General features: G+C 40.2%; 3 protein-coding genes across 8 annotated transcripts in view; 1 reads left to right on the top strand and 2 right to left on the bottom strand.

Annotated features, from left to right (window-relative positions):
• Positions 1–167: 167 nt before the first annotated feature.
• On the bottom strand, positions 168–13022 carry LOC108619941 (transforming growth factor beta-1-induced transcript 1 protein). Of its 2 annotated transcripts, none has more exons than XM_089476110.1 (5): positions 12890–13022; positions 12253–12335; positions 3341–3565; positions 1041–1274; positions 168–968 (listed from the first exon to the last, which is right to left on the bottom strand). In XM_089476110.1, exons 2-5 carry the CDS (start codon positions 12253–12255, stop codon positions 891–893), a joined length of 540 nt encoding a protein of 179 aa, XP_089332236.1. In that variant the 5' UTR covers positions 12256–12335; positions 12890–13022; the 3' UTR covers positions 168–890. The 2 variants fall into 2 exon arrangements, with proteins under 2 accessions (XP_089332236.1, XP_017872271.1); XM_018016782.2 differs by having other exon boundaries at positions 12876–13016.
• Positions 13023–13045: 23 nt separating this feature from the next.
• Positions 13046–19442, top strand: LOC108619938 (uncharacterized). The gene is made up of 3 exons (XM_018016778.2): positions 13046–14146; positions 18239–19063; positions 19127–19442. The coding sequence occupies exons 1-3, from the start codon at positions 13101–13103 to the stop codon at positions 19251–19253; spliced, it is 1998 nt and encodes a 665-aa protein (XP_017872267.1). The 5' UTR covers positions 13046–13100; the 3' UTR covers positions 19254–19442.
• A 3518-nt stretch (positions 19443–22960) lies between these two features.
• The window catches only part of goe (endothelin converting enzyme 1), a 35025-nt gene continuing 32893 nt past the window's right edge, over positions 22961–25092 (bottom strand). For all 5 annotated transcript variants that reach the window (XM_089475466.1, XM_089475465.1, XM_089475464.1 and 2 more), the window contains 4 exons: positions 24473–25036; positions 24274–24396; positions 23692–24195; positions 22961–23596 (listed from right to left, as the gene is read on the bottom strand). In XM_089475466.1, coding sequence (XP_089331592.1) covers positions 23509–23596; positions 23692–24195; positions 24274–24396; positions 24473–25036 — 1279 coding nt within the window. In that variant the 3' untranslated portion in view covers positions 22961–23508. The remainder of the gene's footprint in view (positions 23597–23691; positions 24196–24273; positions 24397–24472; positions 25037–25092) is intronic.

Below are 25092 nucleotides of genomic sequence, written 5' to 3'. Positions count from 1 at the left end.
GTCTGTATAACAAATTTAGGCTTTAGTCAAAATAAATGCATTCAACTCTTATAAATCATTTCTCATTAGCAATAATGGATAATACACTAGCTAAATCTCAACACAATTAAGAAAGAGAGAGCAGTAGTTCTATAGAAAGAGAGGGCAATAGAAAGTAAATGCTGTGCTGCAAGATTAATTGTCATGTATTTCTTTTCATATAATATAATAGCTGCACTATAATAATACAATTTTAGAAAGAGATAACATGTGAGATAGAAAATAGAGCGAGAGAGAGAGCGCGTTAGAATATAATATATAATATAAACAGTGTGTGAGAGAGAAAGATAGATAGAGATAGAGTGTTACAGGCAACATTCGGTGAGCTAATCAAATGTTCACTTGTGTATGTGCGTGTTTGTGTGTGTATGTAAACACAATTATATGTTGTTCTTTAATATAAATATATACCGTTACTCCCCCGCCCACACTTCTCGAGAGCCGTGACGAACTCTTGACAGTTCTGGCAGCTGTTCTTCTCTAAATGCATTTACCGTGTCAAATGCAATTTATAAATAGTAAAAAAAAATATTTGAGAAAGATATATGTACAATATACCTTTATCTCAGCAAAAAGCATTTGCTGGAGTAGCCCTACCAAGTGACGAGTGTATATGTGTGTGTGTGTGTGTGTGTGTGTGTGTGGAAGAGTGGCTTAGCGCTTTTTATACCCTTTGTTAGCATTTGGACCTTTGAATTTCTTCATAGTAAATTCTAAGGAATTTCGTTAGGTTTTAACTTTTTGTTCAACAACTGTGAATACTACAAATACCATAAACATCTATAATATACAGCGAAACATCTATTAATGTAATGCCTCCTGGCCCACCCGGCCACCCGCTGGTCCACCTCCTAGTCCGAGCAGGCCGTGCACAGCGGCTTGTTGTCCTCCACGGCGAACGTGCTCGCCGTAATTGGCTTCAGGCACTTCTGCAATCGAAATGAGAGAGGGAGAGAGATAATACACATTTGCCGGCATTGAGTCCATTGTGCTGCACTCACCTTGCACTTGAAGCAATCCCGATGCCACTTGGCATTGAGCGCCACAATCGCATTCTCCGTTATCGGCTGGCTGCAGCCGGCACAGCGCGCCGCGAACAGCTGCTCGAAGTCGATGCGGCAGTAAGGCCGGCCGTCCCGCTCATAGAACGAGGTGCCCACCAATGGCTTCTGGCATGGACCGGCGCACACGAAGCACTCCTCATGCCACGACTGCTCCATGGCCTTGATGGTGCGCTGTCAACAGACGATAAACGTATTTTTACTATTATTATTTCAAAATCAGCAAATCTACAATCAAAATTAGACTATATATGTATGTATATAGATATATATATATTTCACTAATATAAAATATACATAATATGCATAATCATAGCCAATCAATCGCTCATGCTCAGCCCCCACTCGAGTGGCCTTGATGCTGCTAATTTAGCGGAACGAATAGTTTTGGCAGCCAGTGTCGCATTCTTAATGCACTTTAAGCAACGGTTGGCTAATAGTATTTAAAATTTAGAAATTTAAAAAAAAAAAAAAAAAAAAAAAAAACAAATATAAAAAATTAATAAATAAAGTGAAATTAAAAAAAGATACAATTAAATAATAAGAAATTGAAAAAAATTAATATAAAAATAAAAATAAATGAATAAAATATAAACTGAAATATGTATTCTAAAAATTAAATTTTTTAGTGTGTAGTTCTTTCTACTACTAATATGAACAAAACAAAATTTATGTAAAATATCGTTATTGAATAAAATACAAAAAAATAAAATGTTAAAAATCCAAACTGCAACGGCAATAGAAAAACTGAAGTAAAAATAAAATTTAAAAAATGTGTAAAATCAAAATTAAATAAATAAAATATATAAAAAGAAAACAAAAACATAGAAAAATAATTTTAAAAATTGTATATTTTTTTAATAAATTTTTAAAAATGATTTTTAATATTATTTCTTATTTCATTATTATTTTTCAATGTTTATAGGAATACGCAAGTTATAGTAAAATACAAAATTTAAAAATATAACAAATAGAAAACAATTAAAAAATTAGAATTAGAAGCGTTAGAATTAAAAAGCGCTTAAAATGCAATAACAAATACATTATCAAACATAAAAGTAAATAAATAAAATAAAATTTGAAAAAAAAAAACAAAAATTTAAAAAGAATTAAAATAGAGAAATCACGAAGTGAAATAGAAAAATAAATCAATAAAAAAATTGTAATTTAAAAGTAAATTAAGTAAATTAATTTTATAATTAGAAATATATACAAACATACAAAAAAAGCTATTAGCCGAAACTAAAACAAATACAAAACTAAATAAAAATGCATTAGTTCTTCTTTTTTAACTTTTACCGTGCTTAGGCGCAGTCTGGTTGAGTACCTCCAACTAGGCGCATTAGTAATATCAAAGCTAACGGAGAAAATCTGTTGCATACATTCAGGGGCAATAGTCCTATATATATGCTTGTCTATATACATATATATCTGTCAAATACGAGCTCTATATTTGAGCAGCTGCATCCTCTAGACGGCAGCATCGAATATTTCAATCGTGTGTTGATATGATATGCATATATTCTTATATCATGAAACATTTGAATTACATGTCAATAGTTCTCTCCCGATGGATCCCCCAATCATACCGCTCCCCAGTTAAATGCTTTAGAGACATACCTTAAATTCTACATAATGTAACTAACAGATTGACTATTCAAAACTCGCATTTATTTATTATCTGCGGTGAAGAACAAACGAAATCTTATTTGTCGTCAAATATACTCGAGTAGATAATTTGATATTGTGGGCTAAAATAGTTTTTATACTGTGAGCTAATGAAGTGCTAAAGTGTATTTATATGTGAGTCTACATCTGTTTGATATTTGACTTCTGATCTGTGTGCCTGCCTTTGTGTCTGTGTCTGTCGCTGTCTCTGTGATTATACTTGTGTCAATTGATGTGCCGTGCCCAAAGAGCTGGATAAACTGGCTGTGCGATCTGTATGTATTAATAGCTATCGTGCACTGAGTAGTATATAGGAGGCATGTACACCCATAGCTAGACGCATCTGCATCTGCACACATGACGGCTAAAATATAATCAGGTTTCGTATGCATTACAAAAAGCTTTATAGACTAGATGAACAAATGTTGACAGTATTCATAAAGAGCCCGTGTTTATGGCTAACAGACGAAGGCGATGATGTCAATGGTGCTGCCTATAGGTTGATCACGGTACATACATACATATATACATATGTATATAAGGGGGGAGTGTGTGGATGGGTGCATGCTTACCTCCAGGATGGGTTTCTTGCAGCCGAAACAGGTGCCCGAGTAGTTGCTCACGAAGCAGTCCGAGCACACCGGCTCTCCGTTCTGTATGTTGAAGGTGGCCTCGGTGATGGGCTTCTGGCAGTCCTTGCAGGCGAAGTGCTCCGGATGCCAGGTCTTGCCCAGAGCCGTAATGATGCGCTGCTGTATGACCTCATTGCACTTGTGACAGATCGACTCCGAGTCCGACTGCGTGAATATTCAGATAACAATACAACTTGCACTTAATTAAAATGAAAGTCACGTCGGCAATTCGTTCAAATATTTCATAATTTCATTTTTCCCAGTTCAGACTGTAAGAACAAAGTGAGTGGAATGAATGGATGACTAAATGTGAGAGAATGAATGGGCTTATAGACTATATAATATATATGCACTTATGTGTACATTCCCCAAAGGGGCATGATATTATGCCTTGAGTTCATAAACCGCAACAACAACAACAACATTGAATTTGAGTAACTCACAGCGCTGACCACAAAACACTTTTCTGTTTTTGTTTTAATAACAATAACAATAACATTAACAATAACAATCAAATGATGAGCATCAGCGCTTTAGTATTTTGATTGCATATGCTTATTATATGGCCATAATTGTGTTTATCCAGTACATATATATATATATACATATACATACATATATAATCGAGATACATATATGTATGTGTGTGTATGATGTTAAATAGATGAGCAAATGGAAGCTTCGACATTTTCTGTTCATTAATTAAACATCAAAGATAATCAAGTCTTATAATTATTTGTGTAATTTATACATTTATAAAACTATAGTATAGTATTTATAACATCAACAAAAACACGCTCATAACAGGAAATCTAGTATTTTCATATACTAGATTTGAATCTACAGTAAAACAAGTGAGAATAGTGCAATCGGGCAATACTCGTTCTCAGCTCCAAAATGTTGAAATTACTTCTAGCAAATCCTTAAATTAAGTTAATCTAACAAGTTTTGAGAATCTAGCTCCAAACAGTATTTTCTGATTTGACACGTCACACAAGGGCGTGAAAGAGGAGGAGTCGACAGTAACGCAAGCTGAGGAAGCTGTAAGAGATACCACTCATTTTCGATTATCCATGCACCAAAGGAAGTTGATTTTTTTCATGTCATAGAGGAGGTCAACAGCGGTTCCCAGCTATTTGCCACGCCCTCTATAAGCGTAATATGTACAAGCTTATCTATGTTAAAAATTTCTAGATTAATGTTAAATAGAGCTGAGTTTGTAAATTGTAAAGTCTGGTCCAATTTGCCACGCCCCTCATTGCCAAATATGTATATGAGAATCCGCTCTTTCTTAAGTGCATTGAGAAAATCCAAACTGTTTATATAATATGCTGAGAATATGTGCCCAGTTTCGAGGCTCTATTCAGATACCAGCAAAATTAATTGAATTGAGTTCATAAAAACAAGCGTATAAAAAGCCAACCAATCTAATATTCTCTTTTCATGTACAGAAAACATGTTTAAATCATTCAATAAATAAAGCAAAATTATGCACAAATTAAAAATTTAATATTGATTAATTTCTATTCACTGTTTGCCATAAAATCGCTTTCAATTCCCGAAATATCATACTCTGAGTGATAAATGCATACTAACATTGCAATTAATTCAATTAGTTAAAACATATTTTATGGCCAAGATTAAACCTGAAATCAGCTGATTTAATGCCATTCACTTAATTCAATTCATGAAATGTTCCTATAAAATTCCAAATGAGAAATGATCAAATCAAGAAGTTTCGGCTTTTTAAATGTATTCGCCTTGAACTTTACACTCGGTTCAGAGAGATTGATGCGGACAGATTGTAGCACTTAGCGAGATGTTTGGAAGGCAATTGCAATAAATTTCATGGTAAATACTTGGCCTAGGCTATAATAGCTGACTATCTATATATACTTATAAGTATAATTTCAGGTATATTGCGTATGGCTGGCATTACTAATCCGATACTATCTGGATTTATCATCGTTTCGCAGGCACGTAATGGACGTTTCGGTTTTCGTCGGTTTTCCATGGCTGACCACCATATTGAGTGGAATCGCCCACTAACCGCTTGGGCCACCCACGGTGGTGTGTCATGGCTAAGCACACATGGCGTCGAGGCTCGTTAGCCGAGTTGCAAACCATTGCGAGGTGTCGCTACAGGCGTCAACTGATTGTCGCTGATAACGGTTATGCAAAGGCAACAAAAACAAAACGCAAGCAGCAAGGCGACGTCACCACATAACGCAAGCCACTAACCAAGTGGTAAACGGTAAATGGCAAACGGTAAACGTCAAGCGGGCGCATATAATGAAAATCGTTGCTCATAAAAATGAAAAATGGCAGCAGCTCGTAAATTTGCCCAATTTACACGCTGCACTTTCAGCTGACAGAAAGAGTGAGAGAGAGGGGTAAACGCGCTCGCCGTTATGGCTTTTGCTGTTCTATTTACACATGAGCTTGCTTGTGTGTGTGTGCGTGCATCCGTGCGTGCATGTTGCTGGCAGGGAAGTCGACGTCGACGTCGCCGCTCACCAAATTTAATTTGTCCGAATTAAATGCACATTAATTTTTCGGCTAGCAATTGCCAGCACTTTTGCTGCCTGACTAGCGCTGCCTGTTGCTGTTGCTGTTGTTGTTGCTGTTGCAGTTGTTGTTTTACTTGCTTATTTAAAGTTTGCGCCAGATGTAGCAACAGCAACAACAACAGTAATAATGAAGGCGGCGACGTCTCACTTAGATCATCGCTAGAGTTAGAATTGAATTAAACAAATGAACGCAAATCGACACGCAGTGAGAGCGAAAGAGAGTAAAGAGGAAGAGGTAGAGGTAGAAGAAGAGCGAGGGCGAGCGCGAGAGCCGCATTCGCGCACACACACTCCACATACTAAGAGTGCCCTACCATAAAAGAAAACAGTAACAACAACGACAACAACAACAACATGAACAGCAGCAAGTCGGAGGCAAACAAACAAGAAGCAGCGCACAACTTAACGAAACATTTTGGCGTCCATTGGCCGGCAAACAAAAACAAATGAAAGTAAAAAGTAAACAGCAAACTCAGCGATGACGCACTGTTAATACTCTTTACGATGGGAATGCTTCGGTAGAAATGTTAAATTGCAATGATTTGTTACAGAGTGGATAGACTATCTGCAATCTATGCAGATTATGGATAGCTTATATATTAATACACATACATACATATGCATGTATGTTGTATATAATTAGAGGTTAGTTCTAATAAGTCTCGCACGATAAGTCAATGCGTATGCCAAATTGAAGAGAGTCGCGCTGGAATACCCTAACAAAGTCTTAGAGTCGACATAAAATGAATTTTGTATATAATATTGCTACCCGAAACAATGCTACCAAGTATTCGAGCAATAAAATGTTAATTAAAATAAGAAAGCTCTAGTCGAGACTGCTCGACTACGAGATCCCCTGAACCCTTGGAGCAATAGATATTTCAATAATTTTTCGCGACTTTTAGCTTACACAAGAAACACGCACACACACACACAGACAGGCACGTACGCACACACAGGCACACATACACACACACGCATACAGACACACATACACAAACACACACGCATACTCACACAAACGCATACACACACACACATACACACACAAGCACCCACGCATAAACACGCATGGGCTGCAGTGTGCGCTTACTATGAGAACTTAATTGTTTAATAACTTTTTTTATGGACGTACGATCTTCATGAAACTTTCAGATTATGATTATAACATGAATATGCATGTAATTGCCAAAGCACAAGTCTCTAGTATTTGAAATACGCTTTTTACAAAAGTGAGGGTGAGGGGGTGAATTTAAGGGTGGGGGGTAAATTTTAACAAAAACCGAAATTGTATAAATTGCATATAAACATACATTAAAAATTTGGAGACTCTAGCAATAAAGGTGTAGAAGATATAATTTTATAACTGGTTTTCGATAAGGTTTTTTATCGATAAAAAAAGATCGGGATGAGTTATCGATTTTTAATGATAAACTTGATATGCGCGCTGTAATTACGGACATTTTAAAAGAAATTTGAAGTCTCTAGCTCTTATATCTTCTGAAATCGACGCGTTCATACATACGGACAGACGGACAGACGGACAGACGGACGGACGGACAGACGGACAGACAGACAGACAGACGGACAGGGCCAAATCAACTCAGCTCGTCACCCTGATCAAGAATATATATACTTTGTGGGGTCTGCCACGCCTCCTTCTCCCTGTTACATACATTTCAACAAAACCATTATACCCTGATTTCCCATTTTCAATTTTTCCGTAATTACAGCGCGCATATCAAGTTTATCATTAAAATTCGATAACTCATCCCGATATTTTTTTATCGATAAAAAACCTTATCGAAAACCAGTTATAAAATTATATCTTCTACACCTTTATTGCTAGAGTCTCCAAATTTTTATTGTATGCTTATATGCAATTTATACAATTTCGGTTTTTGTTAAAATTTACCCCCCACCCTTAAATTCACCCCCTCACCCTCACTTTTGTAAAAAGCGTATTTCAAATACTAGAGACTTGTGCTTTGGCAATTACATGCATATCTATGTTATAATCATAATCTGAAAGTTTCATGAATGATCGTACGTCCATAAAAAAAGTTATTAAACAATTAAATTCTCATAGTAAGCGCACACTGCAGCCCATGCGTGTTTATGCGTGGGTGCTTGTGTGTGTATGTGTTTGTGTATGTGTGTGTATGTGTGTGTGTATGTGTGTGTGTATGTGTGTGTGTGTATGCGTTCGTGTGTGTATGCGCGTGTGTGTGTGTATGTGTGTCTGTATGCGTGCATGTGTATGTATGCCTGTGTGTGCGTAAGCTGAAAGACTCGAAAAATTATTGAAATATCTATTGCTCCAAGGGTTCAGGGGATCTCGTAGTCGAGCAGTCTCGACTAGAGCTTTCTTACTTGTTTGTTTTAGTTTAGATAGTACTTCATAAAACTTTAGGAAGTAATGAGAAGAAAAAATGTATACATTTTAATTAAAATTAAAGAAAGGAAAAACTAAATCTTTTTAAAATTACTCCAAGTGCATATATCACGTGTTACTTAAACTTTTTTTATTTAATTAAATAAAAACATGTTAGTCTAAATATTGTTAATTACTTTTTCATTCAATAAAAATAATATATAATTTCAAATTATTTTTGATGCTATTTAGAGAGTCGTTCGAACTAATAGAATTTATATATGTGAGTGATACATTTTTGATTCAGTTTCAGAGTGTTTCTGCGGCTCACCTTTTACACCTGTGTGTAATGTGTCGCTGTTTTGCATTGATTGGATTTTGAGCTGTTATCAGCTAATTGGCGCAATCAGAGTGAGAGCCGCCTAGGTAGCCAAATGAACAGAAGCAACAAGAGCAACAACAACAACAGCAGCAAAAGCAATAGCAACAGCCACAACAACAAATAATAAAGTAAACAAGCGTAAACAATTTAGCCGGCGAAGTTTTCCCTTGAAAAGCCAAACAAAGCGCAGTAAGTGAAAACAATTTATTTCAATTTTTGTTGAATTTATATTTTATAGTTTGCTTATTCAAATGCGATAATTAAAATATTGCGCGCATGATTCACAAAGCACACATACACACACGCACACTCTCTCCCACTCTCCTTGTTTACCTCTTTCTCGCTCGCTCTCTAATTGTAATATTGTTATAGCTGCTGCTGCTGCTGCTGTTATTGCCCAGAGGCCATCAATCAATGCTGTCAATCAACGAGGCGCTATGTTTAGCCATACAAATTATTGCTTTCGGCCAACATTGCGTATAAGTAATTGCCATTTGAGCCACGCCGGGGCGCGGCTCGGGCGGCTGGGGTGGGTGGCACTGTCGCTCTGCTCAAGATCTTAGCAGATCACTTAACACTGGTCATTGACCCTGACACACAAAAACCCGACTACATATGCTACGCAAGTATACATGTATGGATCGACATGGCGCATTATTTCTGTACGATGTCTGATCCAGCTATAGAGCACACAGTCCATAAGTCGATTCAACTCTTCTTTATGGCCCACTAGACTGGGCCATACCAATTCAGTTTAAGGCCCATTAAGGACAGTCGTAAAATAATCAAACGGCAATTATTTGACTTATCTCAATTGGTCTACTCAAATCACTTTGCAGCATTTGTAATTGTTTGCTCAAGTGTTAAGCAATTTGAATTTGAAATGCGATATTTAAACAGAATTTATAATTTTATTATTATTGCATTCATCAAAATAATTTGCTATTTTCGCCGCATTTGCAGTTGACTATGTAATTCTTTAAATTCTTTAATTTAGAATTACAAATCGATATTAGTTTTATTTTCGACTGCACAATACCCACTCGTTCAATTTGCAAAACTCTTGAACTTCAACTACTATGGTTTCTGAGATGCCTTAATAAAATTATAGTATGTAATAAAATTTTGACATTTTATAATTCGACAATATTACATATATGTGTCAAACCGAAATGAAAATAAATATAGTCATTTAATTTTCGTGAGTGAGTATTAAAACTAATTTAAGACTTTCAATTGAATTTCCAATTCCTCATTCAATTTTATGTACAAAGGTCATTTTAAATATCTATTTGTATAAATTAATATATATATAATATAAAGTATATTTTGATTTATACAAATAGATTCCGTAACAGACCTTTAAGTGTCTTCAAATCTAAACTCTGATATAAATAGATTCCCTAAACGAACTAAAAATCGAAGTGCAAGTTAATAGCAATTCTTTTTGAAGGTCAAAAACTGAATTTAAATATATTCGTTTGGTTAAAGGGCTGTAAGTCTATGTATGTATATCGGAATAAGCGTATGTATTACTCTATTCATGGGATATATGAGTAGATGATACAATGTAACTGCTAGTGTAGGCTGAGAATCCAGATGAGTTGAAAGAAAGATGAGTTGAAATAAGATGAGTTGAATGAAAGGTGTGTCGAGAGAAGGATGATTCGAAAGGAAGATGAGTTGAAGGGAGTTGAGGCTTAAGAAAGATTACTTGAAGGAATTGGTGGGTTCGTTTAAGTCTGCATTTGATGTAGTATCATACTATAGTATCGTGCTATAAAAATTATAATCGTTACGGTCCCTGGTAGTATGTAAAAGTAAATCTCACACTTGAGGTGCTCGAGAAATATATAAGTATATAATTAATAATATATTTCAGTTTAAAGTCCTGAATTCCTGCCTGATGGATATCCAATAATCCCAACTATATTCTATTCTATTCTATTTTATTGATTGATGTTTTTTGTGATTCATGTACATAATACTGATATGTAGCTCTTTGAACTCATCAGTCCTTAATTAAGTCTCTTACCATACATAATATTTGAAAAATTCTAAAGAATTTTTCTTTTTTTTCCATCTAACAATTTAACGAAATATACATACATAGATGTATATATTTCTAATATTTCTATACTTAAGTTGAAACATAATTTTGTTACAAACAAGAAAAAAGAGAAAAGTAGATGAGAAAATAAATGAAATATAAATCATTCAGATCAATTGGCTGCCAAATTTAGCCTTGGAATGTCGACGCTTGAGAATGATGTCAGAGCCGAGCTTCGCGCAGAGAATTCGGCTGGTTTTGCGAGCTGGTCTTTGGGAACTGATCACCGTTAGATCGCAGTCTGCCTGTTGGCTGTCGGCGACACTTTTGCTTTTCCCAGCAGATCCGTGGGCGTTGCACTCAGCCCCCAGCCTCAAGCTCTCAGCTCTGGTCGAAATGTATAACATATGCATATGGATCAACGGCTTTCGCGTGATCAGCTTCAAGTGTCACTTTTCTTGTTGTTTTCCCTTCTTCTTTTTTTGGAAAGTTTCATGTTCGCCCACTAAAACAAGACGTTAACTGGAGGAGGCGCGCAAGCACGTTGTTAAATATTTACAAATATTTTTTTATGAATAGTTTTTTTTCGAATTGATGAGTTTGTGCTTGGGTTTCTTTTAGTTTTTTTTTTTTGTAGATTTTTTATTTTTTGTTATTTTTAGTATGATAATTATCCAAAGTACCAATAAGGCAAGTCAGCCCATATGGAGACGCGCTTTGTGCGGCGCGTGAGTTGGGCTAGAAGAAGCAGCAATAAATGAGTAAGGGCGTGCTAGACGTGAGTAAGCGACTGCTGTATACCCTGTATAAGAGATATGTGCAGTGAACGTAGTTTTAATTCTTAGAGTAATAGGCCACTAGTGCTGTAAGATCGATATTTATCGATATTAAATGCAAATTCTTGCTATAGTAATTCTCAATTCATATCATAAATACACGCACAAATGAAATTCTTGCCATAGTTATTCTCTATTCATATTGTCAATAGAGTCACACCTGTTATCTCTGTGAAAACAGCAGATAGAATATTTACATATAATTCTCTTTCAACAATTACAGGGTATTTACCAAAAAAACAAACAAACAACAACGACTTCAGAGTGAGAATTTGGTTGCTGTTTTCGTCTCTGGCTTGTAACACATCAAAATTCCACTCGCTATGAATCTAACACCAACTTTGGAGTCGACACTTCACACACCGCAGCAGCAAAAGAAAATGCTTTCGGACGTGGCCGGTGCGGCGTATACGCAACGTCGCGCCGCGTCGGCAACCTGTTTGCGTCAGGGCAGCCGCCCACACGCCCCACGGCAAACGGCACACGGCTCACCTAGCAGTTAGCCAGCTGGGCGGCTGCTTGGGCGAACCAGCTGAAACTTTCATCTAATGGGCAGAGATTGCTGTGCGGGCTGATGGTTAATGAGATGAGGCGGGGCTGATGCTGATGTGAGCTAGATCTGGGTTAGATGTTCACTTACCATTTTGAATCTGTTGCTCCTACCCGGCTTTGGCTTGGTTTTGGTTTTGGAATTGATATAGGATTTGGTATAGAAATGGAAAACTTGAACAAAAATGAAAAAAATACATAAGAATTTTTGTATATGGCTTTCGGCAGATAATTTATGTTAGCTGTCAAATCATAACTCAAAAGAAATTAATGAAATGACAAAGCCAGCTTATCGTAGTTCGCTCGCATGCTACGATATGATATGCTAGTCAAGGCAAGTGCTGGGAAGTTGCACAAGGAAATGGAACTTGAATAACATGTTCGACATACATATACGTATATACTCGTATGTATGTATCTTTGTATGAGCTAAGCAATCGATTGACATCGGCTTTGATAGTGGAGGCATCACTGCAGGCAGGGCCAGCTAAGCTCTTGACAGAGAGTGATTGGGTTGAAGCTGCCGACATGATGAGGAAGAAGAAGAAGCAGCAGCAGCAGCTCAACACTCAAATGACAAAATGACACACACGCACACAAACAAATAGGAAACACAGGCACACATGCTTAGAGTGAAACTTGTCAGACGAAATGAATATTGAGAACGGCCAACAAGCATACAAAAATTAATATTAATAAATTCGTTACAATTACATTTTTTTTCGTACAAATTTCAGTTGAGAATTTTTTAAGTGAAGCGTCCGAAAAACAGAAAGAAACCGAAACCCGTGGCTAACCGCGAACCGAACCAAACCGAGAGCGAAGCGAACGTACCGAACCGGCGAGCGTCGACCAAGAAACTGAAACTGAAACCGAAACGCAGCGAGCAGCGACAGCGAACAGCAGCAGTAGCAGCGGCAGCGACGTCGACAGCAACAAATGAACTCTAAGAGCCCGACAGAGATGAGCGCGCGCAGGCGCCGCAACCATGCTGTGGTCTATGCACAGCAGCAGCAGCAGCAGCAACAGCAACAGCAGCAGCAGCAGCAGCAGCAACAGCAACAGCAGCAGCCGTCACCGCAACAACAACAGCAGCAGCAGCAGCGCCGCAAAGCTGCTGGACAACAGGAGCGTCCAGCTGGCAGTCAGCTGAGCAGCCGCAGCAAGGCGCCGGCTGCTGCCTCCAAGCAAAGCTCAGCTCCGAGCAAGAACTGGATAAATAGCACGAGCATTGCCGTTGTGCCGCCAAGTCGCCAGACCAACAGCAACAACAACAACAACAAGAGCAATGGCAGAGCCAAGAAGCACACTCGCTGCACATCCGCCAGGGAGATGCAGCGGGATGTGCAGCGGCCGCCAGTGACGCCGCCGCCAGCGACGTCGCGTGTGGCATTTGGACGCAGCTGCCCCGGGGCGACGTCGACGATAACCATGACGCAGACGACAATGACAACACTGACGCGTCGCGGCGGCGGCGGCGGTGGCAACTCTGGAGGCAGCGGCAACCAGAGATGCCGCCAGGACACGCCCAGGCCAAAGCCGATGCAGGCGGCGCACGATCAGCTGGAGCTGCTGCTGACGCGCATCGAGCAGGACACGGTGGCGCCGCCGCCACGACGACGCAAGCCAGCGGCGGCGAGGACCGTGCGCCGTCAAATGGAGCATCCGCCGCCGGTGCCGACCGTGACGCCGCTCGGCAGCGCCCGGGGTCAGGATCTGAGCCGAACGCCGCGACCCAGCGAATACGTTGCCCACAACAGCACCGCCCACCTGAACGCGACCGGCGGCCATGCTGTAGTGCCGGATGGCGTCGTCCCGCTCACCCAGAATCCCCAAATGCTGGCGCCCGGGAAGCGCCAGGCCCTGCTCGATCTGCTGTCGCGCAGCGAGCCCCAGGACCAGGAGATCGTCAATGCCCTGCGCAGCGAGATCAGCATTGCCGGCGATCCCTCCACAGACGCCATGCGTCTCACCCTCCAGATGCTGTGAGTATGCAAAAACACACACACACACAAACACACAAATGGACGTGCATATACATATGTGTGTGTGTATATACATATATATATATATATATGTATATGGCCCATGTGTCTGAAACACCGCAGGCGGCGTCGTCGTCGGCCAATGATGTCATCATCGTCGTCGTCGTCGTCGTGCTCAGAGAGCGTCAGCTGCGCGCTCTCCAGCGTTTTGGCTTTGCCATTGCCATTGCCAGTTTCAGTTTTTTTTTTTTTTTTTCTGACTCTGCTCGCGCCTCACCTCAGCCTCAGCTGGCAATGCGCAGCTGACGCCATCGCTGGCGCTGCTTTCGAGTTACTCACCCAGCGGCAACTCCGCTGCCGTCTCCTCTGCCTCTGCCGCTGCCGTCGCTGCCACCGCTGCTGCTGCTGCTGCTGTTGGCATGCAAAGATTTTTGTTTTCGTTTGCTTTGTTTTTATTATTGTTTTCATTTTTGTTTGTCGCCCCCAGTTTGCGATTAGAAGTATTTACTACCAAGTGCTACCTACCTGACTACAGACACACACACACACGCACACACACACGGCGTGTCTCCTAGGCGCTGTTGGTTAGCGGATCACCTGACTGGATCAATCGGAGCTGACAGCTCCGACATTATCTAGCGGCTTGACCCCTATATCGAAGCGGAAACTTATCAATAGCAGACTAAAGACCCATTTATTTATGAGCACATAGATATACACATACATCTATATATACGTTTGCTTGAGAGACTTTGTGCAACCTTAAACCTGGAAGCTAAACAAACTGTTGGACCTGGTAGATGGGCAGATAGAGAGCACCAGCTTCATATGACTCAACAATGTTTATAATGCAGATATACACTATATACTATATACATAGATATACATATGTGAATGCATATGTAAACATTTACTTAATGGGGGCCAGTGGAACACACGAAACATTTATGCTGATATACGAAAAATCGTAAGACTTTGGATAACATTTACCCATCTACATGAAGTGCTATGGTATTCATTTGTAGTAATATATACTACCTCGATCTTTGTGTTTCTCTCTCTCTACTTCAATATATCTGTATATCTCTACACATATTTCTATATCTATTTCCTTCCCACTCCCTCCAACTGCTTATTGAATTGTATATCAACTCACTCGATCCCCACACAATCTGCAAACATATCTAGTTGTATTAGTACTTTATTTATTTTTCACACCTCTTTCTCTCTCTTTCTCTCTCTCTCTCTCTCTCTCTCTCTCTCTCTCTCTCACTCTCTGTGTCTGGATTTCTCAATTTGTCTGGCTCTCTCTCTTTTTCTTTCTAATTCTATGCTAATTAGGTTTCAAATAATATTAATAATAATAATAAAACCTTACCTATTCTCTCTTATAATGCCTCTTGCTTTCCTCTCTCTTTCTTTCAAGCTTACTTTCACTCTATTTCGCTCTCTCCAACTATTTTGTTTACTTTATTTCATATCAAATCACCTTAACCGCTCATATGAATCTGTTATCATATCCAGTATTATTATAATAGTAGCTATTGTCTCTGCCTCTCTCTCAATCAGTCCACTCCCTTTCTTTTTCTTTCTTTTTAACTTTATCCCCCGTATATAGGCAACAATCGTATCTAATTGTATTAGCACTTTACCTATTCTATCACACCTCCCTCCCTCCTTCTCAATCACTCTCTCTATCTGCCCCTTTGCTTATTTAATTTTATATAATATATTTAAGTCAATAACAACTTTGATATTCATGTTGAGAATTCCGATTGCTCCACTTCATCAAATTTCTTAGGCTCTTATACCTTGCTCTCTCTTTCTATATATATTTTTGTTTCTATCTATCTTTCTCTCCCTACCTCTTTCTCTCTCTCTCTCTCTCTCGCTCTATCTCTCTTTCTGTCTTTCTGTCTTTCTTTCGGCTGGGCAGAAATATGAAACTTCATTTGATTCTCTTAATTTACGACGTTTCCTGGTTTGTTTATGCCTTATCTGCAGATACTGGAACTTTTGCTGCCGACCATTTGTCATTCATAAAAAAAAACAAAAACACAAAAAACAGAATAGGTGTCTCAGCACATTCAGCGGGGATTTTATGCTCAAACAACGACCAACGCACTGAAGTCCATATCGTTCCCAGAAACTGAAAAAACAACCAAATTTTTGGTATTATTTGCCACAATTTCTAGTTTGATATGCAGGCTTCTGGGTATTGTAGTCGCGTAGCGCATTCCTCTAGTCAGCCTAGCCGGAGCTAGGGCCCCACTCGCGCTCTCTTTGTCAACTTCAAGACCTGGGCTAGCCTCTCCATCCGCAATCCCGCCCCTGTCAAGGCGCTGGCCAACTGTTTTTCTTTATTTTGACGTCGAGTTCGGCTGATATGAGAAATTCTCTCGTAACTAAATACGACGACCTCCAATCGACAACTGTTTGCAATTGAAATTCGCGCCGGCTTCTGCTTTTTTTCTCTTTTTTGCCACATTTGCTGTTTCTTCAAGATAAAATTTGCAAAACAAATTCCTAACAACTAATAATACCCAAATGTAGCGCCATTCACTGTAACACTCGGTTGCTGCCAGCCTCAGTCCAGTCGGACTGCTGCGCCTTTGCTTTGCCCTTTAGAATCTATCGATAACGCAAACTACTTCGACTTGGGCGTGGGGTGCGCTAATATCGCTGCTGCTGCTGCTGCTGCGTTTTATTTGTTTGATCAATAAATTTGCTCCCCTGCAATCAGCGCGCCCCAAGCGTAACGACCGTGCCCGGGTTAGCCCCGTCGCCGCTTATTAATGAACTCTTCGACGACGCTCCAGCGCTCCACCGCTTCAGCCTGATTGTGTCATATTATTTGCGTGCAGTTGGCGAGCTGACAGGTAGAGAAGCGCAGGTAGGGGAATTCGTTTGCCATTAGCATGGCAAGCTTTAACCTCAGTGACCCAGACCCAGACCCAGACCGAGACCCAAGTGGATGCGCCATCAAATACACTAACCCAAAGTTGTTTGCTGAAATAATGATGCCTAGCTGAAGATAGATTTTAAGCTGCAATTCCAATTGGGCCTAAGCAATATACATATGTATGAACCTATCTCCATATCTGTATATCAACATACAAAACTTGGCCTGTCTGTGCCACTGATCGACTATCCTCAACACGTCTTATTCACTTCTAATATATACAGTATGATCCGGCAATAACGCCTTATGACGCTTATAGCGTCCGTACGGATTTTGCGACGCAAATGCTGGTCCGTAGACAAACTCATATGAGTATATCAATATGGCTATAAAATCTTCCGGGTGTAACGAATCCCCTAGACGGGTTCTACTATATAATAATATAATATAATATACTCTAGTGAATTCTAAAGAATTTAAGCTTAAAGTCTGATTAGCAGTCCATCAATAATATGCATGTGTAATAGATCATCTGATTTGCCAACCCATAGATTCAGGGCATTAATGATAAGAGTTTAAAGGAATTTAAGCTAGCATAATTTTCATATATAGTTGAGACTTATTCCTAATCCAAAAATTATTTAATCCAATATATATTTATATACATGAATAGTGGGAAATTTACCTTGAAGTACTGGCAGTTATATTTCGTGTATAGAATTATCTATTATCTACAGAGTAGAGATACTTCACTAGTCAATCTATTTCGATATATATCTACATAATGTATGATCTACATATATATCTATATCCATATCTATCTATATCAAAGATGATCCAGCTAAGTCTGTCGACCCCTTTTAGTTAGGGTATCGATGACGCTCTGTTATTTTCTGACATTGGCCTTGAGCGCTGGGTTGGGTGGGACAAGTGAGCAACTGCTCTCAGGGGGGAGGAATTGCGTGTCGACAGCCCATATGATATCCGATGGAGCAGTCCGTTGGGCTCTGTGCGACCGTGACGTCAGCAGCGTGCCAAGCTGATGCAATTAGCCGGCTTTGGCGTCGTGCTAATCATCGAAATGGCAAGCGGCGTATTATTTTGGGACTTCGACTTCGGGTTTGATTTATTAGCGCCAATTCGAATGTTAAACCCTTCTCCTTTCTCTGCTCTCTCCCTCTCTGGCGCAGACCGCTGGCTTTGACACCGGGAAATTCGCCGTACTGCGAGCGCTTCTGGGAGGGACATCGCTACCTGAAGGAGCGCCAGCGACTGCATCAGCAGCTGCAGCCGGACGACTTGCGCTACAAGGAGGTCAAGATACTGCGCTCGCCCAACGGCAAGTTCTTCCTGTCCAAGACGCTCGAGGAGGAGCTCAAAGATGAGAAGCATGTGCTGGACTTCATCGAATCGGAGCTGCAGCGCGGCGACATTCCCGAAATGATGCCCGAGCCGAACGAGCGGCAGCGCCAGGCTCTGGACGAGCGTGCCGAGCTCGACCGGCAGAAGCAGCAGGTCAGCGAGTGGCGTGCCCAGCAGCGCATGGCCGAGCATAAGCGCGCAGAGCAGCAGGTGACCAAGCGCATGCTGAAGAAGGCCAAGCAAATCAAGCATCAAACTCAAAATGACACCATGTGGACACCCAAGCGGCAGCACCGACAACAGCACCCGCAGCCAGTGCACTTGAACGCCGACATGGAGCTGGACCTGGACCTGGAACTCGCCGAGCTGCCTCAGAGGAGCGAAGAGGAAACCCTAGTTGGCAGCCAAGAAACAGACTACAGCTCAGACCACATCCTGGATGAAGGCCAAGAATTTATCTTACAGCTCAACAGCGACTTTGATGATGACACTGATGCTACGCCACGTCCCTCTGGCACCGAGGGGACCATCCAGGAACTGGACAATGACTTGGCCGACACACGGGAGCAGCGTCGCCAGTTCCAGAACCAATGCCAGAACAGCAGCTTCTACGGCAATGCCAATTGCCTGACTCCCTGGACATTGTACTCCAAGTAAATACATCCTCTTCTCCCTCTCTCTCTCGCTTTTTCTTATCTAACATCTCATCCACGCAGCATTAGCAGCAATCTGGTTGAAGAAATGACTCGGAATATTGACGCCGAGCTGCATCGCAGCATCGCCGGCTTCATCAAGGACTTCGTGGATAAGGAGACGCGCACAACCAACAATCAGACCGATTAATGGTCCCAGCTTCCGGCTTAACTTTAATTCAGCTGCCGATGGATCAGTTAACACAACTTCCTAATCAAGCAGCCATCAAATTGTACGTGCACCAAATGTACATGACTATGTACATCTATATATATATATCATCATTTCAGTTTGTGCCTCATCTAAAATAAAGCAATTGCAAAAGTCATAAAACCTAAATGACCCAAAACTTTTCACTAACTATTTAATGCATTCGGAAAAAAGACTAGACCCTTCCTTCTATGTGGTATTGGTAAACCGTCTAAAATGAACTATTAATTCGATCTAAATTAGTTTTGCCTAGATACGAACATTGTGAATTGAAGTCTTAGCCGAGGCGAATCCTATGCTCAAAAGACAATATGGAATCCCAATTAGGACAGTAGACAGTGTGTAGCTATAATAATCGGATGTATTATGCATAGGATCTAAATAACTTTTATTATTTATTTATTCTGGCTTCTATTTGAGCTACGCTTTCATTTAAGACATATTTGTGGATAGTCGAGAGATTAACTCATTTTTATGAATATAAACATATAGTTAATGCCAAATACGGCAAGTGCACAGGTTAAACCACATACTCAACGCCTTTTAGGAAAAGATGTACTTCATTGTAGTGTTCCTGGATATTCAGCAGGCGTTTGATCGTCTGATTGTTTGATCGGCTGTCTGGTAGAAATAAGTGGGACCTACCAATTGCCCAAGGAACAGACGTCATCCTCAGCTACTTCCTTGACTCAACCCCGTATTTTCGTACACAGCTACATCTGAATTTAACACATAAATTGAGAATGGAATCATTCTGCTAACCTACAGGATGACACCGTCATCCTTTGACGTGACCTCCATTGCTTTTGGTGTTGCTGCTGCTCATCATTACTGAGATTAAAAATTCCGAGTGCCACTAAGTTCAATTATTTTATCAATTTTCATACAAGTTTGGCTTTTAAAGCACATATCAGACACATAGCCAATATATACCAAGCCTAAATAAAGTGCTATGAAATTCGTATTAGGGGTGGTAAGCTATCGAAAGTGGGCGAGTATTGACAAGGCGTCGTGACTCAATAGTCCCCAATATGAAACAAGTGTAATTAAAATTTTTTTTTAAATTATACTTGTTAAGCTTTAATTTTTACTGGACGTTATATAGATCAAATTTCCTCCTTCACCCATGTCTTATTATAAGTCCTCCTGTGCATATCAGAAGGTTAGGCTCTTTATATTATTTTCTAACTGTGTTGTTAAGCTACTATAATTGCATTGCACTATGGGAAAAAATCCCATTTTTTTGGCATTAATTCCAAATAATGAGCTAGAGATATGAAATTTTTTGTGGATGCTCTTCAGACTTTAATTTAATTTCGGATTTTTTTGGTTTTTTCAATTTGACCCTGATTTGACCCCTATAATTTTTTTCTTTGATATTTTTTGCCGTTAGTATGAATTTGACAGTTCTTTTCATATTTTCATATTGTTGAACTAAAATTAGTCTCATTCTTCTTCTAATTCAATATTAAATGCAATATCCTCGTCTTCTGTCCATTCGTCACTTGAATCACCTTCATGATTTTTCAAAATATGGTCGGGAGATTCAAATTGTGCAACGACTTCAGTCGGAATATTCCTTTTTTAATTTAATTTTTGGCGTTCATTTAGGCAAAGGCTTGATAATAGAGGATCCGAAGAGTCTAATGCTCTGTTGAAAACATCATTTATGTTATTCAATCTGCTGCATTTTCTTGCATGAGATCTTCTGTCATTCTTGTATATTTTATTTCTGGCTTCAGATGCGTTCTCTCCAAGCACTCCGACAGGAACAATGCATTTATTCATTATTTGGTATCCGTGTACCAATACTTTGTGTACTGTCGGTGACATTGGGTACCAATCATACAATTTCATGTAAAGCTCGAAAGTGTGGGCGCAGAAGTCTTTAAATTTTTCGACATTAATTCTAAATTCGGAAGATATTGCAATTAATATTATAAAAAAAATTCTTTATAATTTCATAATCAATTTTTAAAATATCTGAAAACAGTTTAGTATTATAAAAAGCTCTCCTAGCAGTATTGTCATCATTGGTACTACCACTGCCGTTCTGTTTTGGCTTACTTACATTAAGACCTAATTCTGACCACAAGTTTTCTTGAATGTGTTGCTTGCGTAACTGTACAAGCTCTTTGTCCATAGTTTTAACGTACCACGTTTTTATATGAATTCTATAGGAAACATTTAAAACAAATTCAAAAATTCTAATCCACGCGTGAAGTGGGCTAATTCCATACTGTAAATTCTCGCTTTTAACATTAAAGATTGACGAGTTAATATTTTTAGTATGCAATACTTGAGTCGGCTTGGCTAAATTCCTCGACTTCTTTTTGGATAATTTTTTCAAGATCTTCGTTCACATTGTTGTTAAAAGATTCGGCAATAAAAGATATTACAGCGTCGTTTTGGCGGTTGTTGCATCTCCAAAATTCCAGCAGCACTGAGCGTCTAAACTCAAGCGCAACTACAACATGTCAATTTTCGGGAAAAGGGGCAAAAACGGGCAAAAGTTATTAATGGGTCCTTATAGTATATGGTTTAGTTAATTACCCTCAGCTAAAACTGCCGAGGCCTAGCGAGGACTGTTAAAGTTATACTCCACAGAACACAAACATATTTGTTAGGATTAAGCTAAAAATACACATGAACAACACATTGCACAGTTACACAAAAACACAGAAGTATACAAAATCACTACGGACACTTATTATATATACCTTTATTAACTTTTTCCATATTAAGTTTTAATTTATGCGATTAACAAATAAATTTTATACAGCTAAAAAGTTGCGATCTATTTGGCGCGCTTTTTCACATTGCAATGCAGCGCTGAATCAGCTGACTTTGTAAAATTATCAAATAATAGGGGTAGTCCCCAAAAATTTAACAAAAATATTTTGATTCTATCTAATGAATTTAGAATTGGAAAAAATATTTGTTTAGCGGTTTGAGACAACAAAAAAATTGTATTAATGCCAAAATATCGTACTTTTTTCCCATAGTGCATTGTACGGATAAATTAAAAAAAAAAAAAACATGTCTTACAGTCCTAGACGTTTGCCCCGCTGAATCCTAGCTCCTATCCCACGGATGTTGTCGAAATCCACAAGTAGTTTACCCCTAAAGGTTTTAAAGGATGAATAAATAGTAAACCCGGTTATCCTGACGCTTGATGTGTGCACACAACTAGCGATGACACTATCGGTAGTGTGGCACCATCGATAGTAGGACGGCCATCGATGGCACCGACCCAATGCCTCGGATCAAGAATAACGGGTGGATACACATAAATTATGTGACATAATAACCCCATTGGAAAAGTCTATGAATTCTAATTAAATTCACGATACCTTCATCTGCCTACTACATCCATTTTCACAAATCTATATATTTGATTTCTATTTCCAATGGATCTAGGGTATTCAAAAAGTATGCTTAAAAATATTAAAATTTTAAAGAGAAGCCAAACTGGAGATACACCTTTATAGTTATTATTTATAATGCCTCATATCATTACAATTAAACACACACTATACATAGATGATGTTGGGAGAGGATAGTTCTACTAAACTGCCCATAAGTATGTGTTTAATTGTCACATTCAATTCGCCCGAAGATATGCAGCACAGAAAGGCAGTTCGATGTCTAGAAAAATTCGCATTCTGTTTTATTATTTAATTACTTTGTCAAATGTATGGAAATTAAATTCAATTTATACAGTTGCGGTCAATGCACTTAGCAACTAACTAGTAACTAGTATTACAAAATAGACACTTTAGAACTATGGAATATGCCGTCGATCGGAGCCATGCATATATGTCTTTTTCGTCTTTCAATTTCAAGAGTACACAATCAGCTAGTGTCAATGGGTGTGAGTGTTTGTGTGTGGGTGTGTGTGTGTATGTAGGTGTGATGTCAATAGTGGTTTGTCTTGTGTGTGTTACAAATGCTGTGTCTTTAAAAGTAATGGCTACTTATTACACATAAACTAACTTAATTACAGACTATGCTTAGTGCGATTTGTGTGTCCGCCTGTGAGTGTATATATATATGTATATGCATAAATATATATATTTAAGCCTATGTTTGTGTGTGTGTGCTTGTTTGTATAAAAAAAAAGTACAATAAATACGTTGCTGAGCTAAGGAATTGTACACACAGTATCCGTGGGGACATGCGGCAAGTTGTGCCCTCACAGCAGATTGGAGCAGCTGACCTCGGAGGCGGCACAGTTCGTGGAGCGCGGCAGGAATTGAATGTGCTGCCAGGTGGCATTAAAGCTGCACCAAACCAAAAGAGACAGACATAGGGGGAAAGAGAAAGCAAGAGATTAGTGAGCAGATCAATGAGAGGCTAAGGGCCCAGCTACACTTACAGATAGCGCTCGGCCAGCTGCCGCTCCACATGGGGCTTGATGCGCGCGTAGTCCTTGTCCGCAATCGTCGTGCTGCAGTGCTGCTGCATATATGCGAGCGTGAAGAGTTCGTTCTCGTTGAAGGATCGCAGGCCGGGCACACGCAGTCGCCGGGTCAGGCCCAGCGCCTCGTAGGTGACCGCCTGGTCGATGCCGGCGCCCTGTATGGCCGTGCCAGCATCGATGGCCGTCACAAAGGTGGTCAGCGCTCGTGCGGCCGTCCGAGCGGCGCTCAGTGTCACATGGAAGCTCTTCAGCGCCTCCGGCGAAAACGTGCGCAGCTCATGCACCAGGTGCGGCGGCTGGCCGGCGGACAGACAATTGATATCCGGCTTGGCATACTCAATCTCCGGCACGGCATCGCTTATGTCCGTGCTCTGGGCATTGAACTGCAACAGGAAGGTGGGGAAATTGTTGATCAGCGTCTCCAGAATGTCCGTGCCAATGCGCGCGAAGTTCACGGCCCTGCGGTGCGGGAAGGAGAGAAAGAGAGAGAGAAAGAGGTTGATTGACGAACTAGGTAACCAACGGCGGAATACCTACACAGGATAGCGATAGTCGTAGTAGTTGTTGTTCACCAGCACGCGCGATATGAGCAGCATGTTCAGCTTGTTCGAGTAGGCAATGGGCTGTGGATGATCCGTCGTGTACATCTCGGACACAATGCTACAAAAAAGAAAAGAGAAAGCCTTTCGATTAAACCAGATCCGAGTACGTGCACTCAAGCTAGATCTCCACTCACACATCCAGCATGCCCAAGGTCTTCAACTTGTTCTCCATGCGCGACCGGCGGAAGGTCCAAATGGACTCCAAGTGCTCCACAAAGTTGAGGTTGCTCAGCAGCAGATCGTTGTAGTAGTTGCTGATGTAGTCCGGCTGCTCGAGCACCTCGTTGGGTATGCCGAACTGCAGCCGCATCTCGGCGAGCTTCTTGTGCATGAACTGTCGCGCTGTCGGCTCCAGCCAGCTGGCCTGCGCCAGCGAATCCTGCAGCTGGTTACGCAAGCTGTAGAACATCAACTGGAGGAACTTCTCGTTGCCAGTCGTCTTGTTGAGGCCGTTTGGCTCGTTGCTGCGCACGCGCCCCGCACCCTCGAACTGCTGCTTGGGCGGCTGCTGCTGCAGTGCGTCCACGGCAAAGGGCACCCAATCCCGCACCACCTTGCTGCAAAACAGCCAGCGTGGATAACTGGCCGTGCGTCCATAGATGGCATGATCAAAGTGCTCCGCCAGCGTGCGGTACTCCTTCGACAGGTGCGGCAACATTTGACGCGCCAGCGACCAGATGATGAAGTTGTTAATGGGCCTGCAAACAAAAAGGAAACAATTATAAATATATTCCATTTTGGAGAATATATCTCA

This window comes from Drosophila arizonae, chromosome X, assembly GCF_054131065.1.
Source record: "Drosophila arizonae isolate 15081-1271.41 chromosome X, UAZ_ARI_1.0, whole genome shotgun sequence".
Taxonomy (NCBI): Eukaryota; Metazoa; Arthropoda; class Insecta; order Diptera; family Drosophilidae; genus Drosophila; species Drosophila arizonae.
Note: the sequence above shows the minus strand (reverse complement) of the source record. Positions and strands in the feature narration are given on the sequence as shown.